This window comes from Camelus ferus, chromosome 10, assembly GCF_009834535.1.
Source record: "Camelus ferus isolate YT-003-E chromosome 10, BCGSAC_Cfer_1.0, whole genome shotgun sequence".
Taxonomy (NCBI): domain Eukaryota; kingdom Metazoa; phylum Chordata; class Mammalia; order Artiodactyla; family Camelidae; genus Camelus; species Camelus ferus.
Window position 1 is genome coordinate 59,727,942 of NC_045705.1, and position 6,023 is coordinate 59,733,964.

At 58.0% G+C, this 6,023-nt stretch overlaps 1 protein-coding gene across 1 annotated transcript; it reads left to right on the forward strand.

The window, feature by feature from the left end:
- The first annotated feature begins 536 nt into the window (after window positions 1-536).
- Window positions 537-4,874, forward strand: TPBGL (trophoblast glycoprotein like). Its single transcript, XM_032489382.1, has one exon. It carries the CDS (start codon window positions 1,656-1,658, stop codon window positions 3,321-3,323), a length of 1,668 nt encoding a protein of 555 aa, XP_032345273.1. The 5' UTR covers window positions 537-1,655; the 3' UTR covers window positions 3,324-4,874.
- The last annotated feature ends 1,149 nt before the right edge of the window (window positions 4,875-6,023 follow it).

The window sequence follows — 6,023 nt, forward strand, 5'->3', positions numbered from 1 at the left end:
ACAGACCAAGGACATGGTGGAGGGCAGGAATGGGCTCAGAGTGTGTTCACCAACCTCTGGATGTATGTCCTTGCATGCATAGGTCTGTAGGCTTGCCCCTCAGAGAACACACCCAAAAATCTGCATGGTCCCAGAAGTATGAATGTTCAAATATGTATGTGCTTATGAATCTATGGACACATGAGGATGCACTCAAATCTATGCTCACATGTATGAACATATGCATGAATGAGCCTGCATGTAACTGCAAGAGGCAAATCTGAGCCTGCCTGGAACTATGCACAAGCTTCTGCAAGCCTTCTTCTGCATGTGTATGCACATCCAAGTGAGCTTGAGTGTTGATGTCCTCACATGTGGACACAGCTAGGTCTGTTCATGTGTTAAGCATGCATCTAAGAGTACACGTGCATGTACATCTGTACAGACATGTTCAATATGCATGTGCAAGTTACTTTTCTCATCTACCAATACCTGGGAGTGATGATAGGGACAGGGGAGAGAGAGGGAAGGGGAAGGGCAGGTGCCCCCACCCTCAGCATCAACATCCCTGGTCCTTAACACTGGCTCTTGCCTGAGACCCACGCCACCACAGGGTCTACTTCTTCTCCTTAAGTGGTATTGATCGGTTGGTCGTCAGTTAATTATAACTTCAGGGAAGAAGTCAACCCAACAACCATTCCTAATTCAAGAGAAAGAAACTGACTGATTCTTAGGTCGGGGGAGCCTCTATCTCAACCAGCTCTGCTGATACCAGAATGGCCCACAGATCAAGTGTCAGTCTCTCCAGCCTGAATAATTAATGCCAAGGCCAGAAGTGCTGCCTTCTCAGGAGCCTGTCTCTTTAAATCAGGTCTGGCGCTCTTAAGTTCTGGGGGGGGGGGAAGAATCCAGAACAACCCAAACCTATGAACAGCTCAGCACTGGCTCCCTCTGAGACCCCCGATTCCATGCTGCAAAATCTGCTCCTGTTCTCACAACCTCTGGAGCCCCAAACTCTCCTACCCGTCCACCATTTATAGGTGGGGTACCCTACAGGGGAGGAGGGGCAGTTGGTGGCATCCAACAACCCTAAGGTCCTGAGACCAGAACAACCTAGCAGGGTGCCCAGGTGCTAGGGCAGTGAGGGTCAGTAAAGAGCTGAATCACCAGACCCACAGAGTCCCAGAGCCTAGGAGAGTGAGTGGGGGTGGAGTCCAGCCTGGTGGAGGAAATACGATGGAAGAACTCCAGGCAGAGCAGCCAGTGAGTTGTGGGGGTGAGGGGAAGGAAGGAGGAGGGGATGTCACTGACTTCCTCAGGGGGGATGGGTTGAGGGTGGAGAAAACAGTGGTCTCAAAGAACTTGCAGGGGTTTTGACCCAGTCAGGCGTAAAGTAACGGGTCACAGAGGAGGGAACCGAGGCTGGGAATTTTCCAGTCTCTCCTAGCACAGCCCACTCCTTGATCATTGGGATTAGGAAGAGGCTGAAAAATGAGTAACTTTCTCATCCCACCCCTCATCCCTGCCTGCGCTTGTAGGAGAAACTAAAATTTAGTCTTTCCTCTAAATTCTCGCTCAGTGCTGCTGACCCACCTGCCGGCTCTCCCCGGCCCGGCCCTGCCCCGCCCCACACGTGCCAGAGAGGGAGGAGGAAGGAACCAGCTTAAACGCGGGGGATGGGGAGAGATGAGGAGGCAGCAAGTCAGAACCTCGGAAAGCCAAACTTCTCAGCAGTCCGGGAGCCGAGAAGGGGGAAGAGCAGCCAAAAGCAGCAGCCAAAAGCCCTGGTTTTTCGGGAGCCTCCCACTCCGCCTCTCCGCGAGGAGGGCGCGGAGACACCGCTGGGGGCGGAGGAGGAGGCCGGGAGGCGGGGAGGGGGGAGGCAAACCCTGCCCACTCGGCTCCGAGCCCTGAACGGCTGCAGAAGTCGGAGGCCGGTGCGCAGGGAGAGGAGGGCACCCGGGGCGGGGGGCTCGGCTCCCCGCCGGACCCCTCTAGCCCCAGCCAGGAAAGTGAAGGCTCTTCGGACTGTAAAGACAGCGGACGAGCCGACCGCGACCGCCAGACGCTGCGGGTCAAGGACTTGCCCCACCCGCCCCTCTCCCCGCCCCCAAGGCGCTCCGAACTCACTGGTGAGCGCGGCGGAACGGGCGCTGGATGCGGGGGCAGCCGCGATGGCCCCGCGCGTGGGACAGCCGGAGCACAGGTGCCCGCTGCTGCCTGGGCTGCTGCTCGTGGCAGCGGCGCTGAGCCGGCCCGCCGCACCCTGTCCCTTCCAGTGCTACTGCTTTGGCGGCCCCAAGCTGCTGTTGCGCTGCGCGTCCGGCGCGGAGCTCCGGCAGCCGCCGCGGGATGTGCCGCCGGACGCGCGCAACCTCACCATAGTGGGCGCCAACCTGACGGTGCTGCGCGCGGCCGCCTTCGCCGGCGGGGACGCGGACGGGGAGGAGGCGGCGGCGGGCGGCGTGCGCCTGCCTCTCCTGACGGCGCTGCGCCTCACGCACAACAGCATCGAGGTTGTGGAGGAAGGCGCATTCGACGGGCTGCCCAGTCTGGCGGCGCTCGACCTGAGCCACAACCCACTGCGAGCCCTGGGCGTCGGCGCCTTCCGCGGGCTGCCCGGGCTGCGCTCGCTGCAGCTCAACCATGCGCTGGCGCGGGGCGGCCCCGCGCTGCTGGCCTCGCTGGACGCGGCGCTCGCCCAGCTGGACGAGCTGCGCCTCCTCGGCCTGGCGGGCAATGCACTGAACCGCCTGCCGCCCGCCGCGCTGCGCCGGCCGCGCCTCGAGCAGCTGGACGCGAGCCTCAACTCTCTTACCGGCCTGGGCCCCGACGAGCTGCACGCGCTAGAGCGCGATGGCGGCCTTCCCGCGCCGCGCCTGCTGCTCGCGGACAATCCCCTGCGCTGCGGCTGCGCCGCGCGCCCCCTGCTGGCCTGGCTGCGCAACGCCACGGAGCGCGTACCCGACGCCCGGCGCCTGCGCTGCGCCGCCCCGCGGGCGCTGCACGATCGGCCTTTCCTGGAACTGGACGAGGCGCGGCTGCGCTGCGCCGACGGCGACACCGACGGTCGCGGGGAAGAAGTAGAACTCGCCAGTCCGGAGCTGGAAGCCTCCTACGTCTTCTTTGGGCTGGTTCTGGCGCTCATCGGCCTCATTTTCCTAATGGTGCTCTACCTAAACCGCCGCGGCATCCAGCGCTGGATGCGCAACTTGCGCGAGGCCTGCCGGGACCAGATGGAGGGCTACCACTACCGCTACGAGCAGGACGCCGACCCGCGCCGCGCTTCCGCCCCGGCCGTCCCAACAGGCTCTCGCGCCACTTCTCCGGGCTCTGGCCTCTGAACTTCTCCTGTTGAGACTTGGGGGCCGCCCCTGCCAGCTGACGACCTTACTGGGGCAGCCTGCCCCAAAGCCATGGTTGTCAGATACCCGCGAGCTTGGGGCTTTGAGATCTGCCCCTGACCGACCTGAGACCTTTGGATTATGGCATCTCGCCCACCCGGAGGCCCCAAGCTGTATTCCCTCTCCCCCAGCCTCTGAGACCTGTCACCATCAAAGACGCAGACACCCTCTTCTGATTCCAGAAATTCCATCCACCCATCCCAGGCTCTGACATCCCTCCTGAACCACCCAAAGCGCCTCCTTTTCAGGACTCACCCAGAGACCCTGTCCTTCAATCCCCAAACCCTGAGACTGCTTCCCTACCCTGTGCTTTAAGCCCAGACCTCTCAGGACTGAACATCCCCTAGACTACACTCCAGCTTAGAGCCCTCAGCTCCCTTCCAGAGCTCAGGGACCCTCACATCCCATTCTGGTCTCAGAAGCAGAGCATCCCCACCAGAAGGTTTTTGTGGAGTTTGAGCCTTTTTTTTCTCATCCCAGAGCTCTACCCTCTATCCTGCGTAGAGATCTGTATCCCGGAGCTCTGAGGGTTGGGCACTCTCCCCCAATCTGAGGATGTATTTCATACCTCCTACCACCCCAGCTTTGGCCCAGGCCCCTTTCTTCCTTGGCCCAGGCTTGAGGCTCAGTTCCTGTCTCTCCCATCCCAGGAACAGGCACACCCCGTTATAGCCTTAGTGTCTGGCCGATCCTCAGCCTTTCCCACTTTTGGCTCTGAGCCCCCAATACTCAATTCTTGTCTCCAATCTCAAACTCTCACCTCTTTGCTTGGATCTGAGTTTCATCCCCTACCCAAGTCTTAGGCTCTCAATTCCCCCCACACCTATTGCTTGCACTCAGTACCCACGCCTACCACTCCCTATGTCTGGGTCCAGTGAGGAATCCATCCCTGTGATATGCCCATCCCCCTTTCCTCCTAGGATGAGCTCTCCAGCCCTGCAAAACAGGCGCAGGTGCCAAGCACCCCCTCCAACCATATCAGCAGATCCCCATGGGGATCCTGGAGGAGAGAGTCCTGAGGGTGCAAAGTAGATGGTCTGGCCTCAGAACCAGGGTCACCTGACCATCTTGCTGAAGAGAAGGGTAGGGGAGGTCACCCCCACGGGCTGGGAGCTGCTGCCCACATGCTCTTTCCACCCATGTGACTCTTCTCCCCTGGGGAGTCCTTGCTGCCACCCCCCCCAACCCTGCCCCTGAATGCCTTCTGGAAGAGGAAGGAGGTCTCTTCTGTCTCAGGCACAACCTCTCCTGTCCAGGGTCAGAGCCTCAGCGCCCTGCCTTCTGCATGATCCCAAAGCACAATCGGTGAGTGGGGAGGGGGCTGCCTCTCCCTGACTCCCACCCCCTAGGTCAGGCAGAATGGCTGGCCTGTGCTGTCTCTGCACACAGGAAGTCACCCTTCTTCAATATACTGGCTTGAGGTCTGCATTCCCACCTCAACCTGAGAAATCTGGATCTCCCCTGGGCAGTTTTCTATAAAGTCTGCAATAATATCAGATACTCTGCTCTTTTAAGTGGTGCTATGTCATGGAAGTGTTGACCTTGGATTGTTGAAGGGGGTCAGAGGACACCAAGGAGAGCATTTTGGACCTTCTTGAGGTGAAGCAATGACCCTCGGTGTCTTCTCTCAGACTATAGGAGAAGAAATGGGCTCTGACTATATGTAGTAGGACTGAGGCTAGACACATGGAGGGACTTCCCATTGGGATAGCATTGCTCTCTAAGCCAGTTTGCTTTTTATCCTGAGATAGGCTTATCCACAGCCAGGGTAGGATCTTGTGCTTCCTCTGCATCCTCTTACCCACTGGTTCCATTACCGAGGTGGAGTTGGGAGTTATGGGGGAGATACAGCTGGACTGACAAACTAGCATCAGATGATACTATCAGGGAGAAAATTCAGGTACAGAGAATCAGAGGCAGTTAATTCAGACAGTAAAGAGGAGGGATCATATAACTTTGGCATCATCTCAGATGAATTACCTGATACTCAATTACGTACTGTGTCACACCATGCTCTCCTGGCTAGAAGGGTAAGAACTGCAGGAGTATATGAGAGGCTAGGGGGAGAGGCAGCCTAGTTGAGGGCGTTGGGGAGTGGTGGGTAAAATAACCCCCTGAGATATGCGGAGCAAGGAGGCAGATGAGTTGTGGGCCATTAGGACCAGGATAAGAGGCTATCTTCTGCCTCAAGGTCTCCAGGCTGGGTTATTTTACATCTAGGGTCTCAGAGCCCTAGAACCACATGGCAGAAGTCTAGAATTCTGGCATTTTAGAATCTTAGGGCTGTGTAGTTCTAGAATTTGTGTCTTCTAAACATTGATAGGGACCTCAGAAGTAATGTGGGAAGCCTCATAAGCTGTCAACAAAGAGCACCCTCTCTTGATGAGGAGCTCACTCCCTGTCCTGGGAGCATCCCTCTCAGTGCTAGAGAAATCTGCCTGGGACTCCTTGACACTCCCAGTTTGCCTTGAGGCAAGGAGCACACCTCACCCCAGGACAGCTCTTCACAGAGTGGTTGGTCCTGCGTCAGTGTCCATATCTTCTCCCAGCAAATTCCTTACCCCTTCTTCCAGTCATCTCTCATGAAAAGGGGTTAAATTCTCTTGAAGCATTTCCATCCATCCATGACCTTCAAAGGGT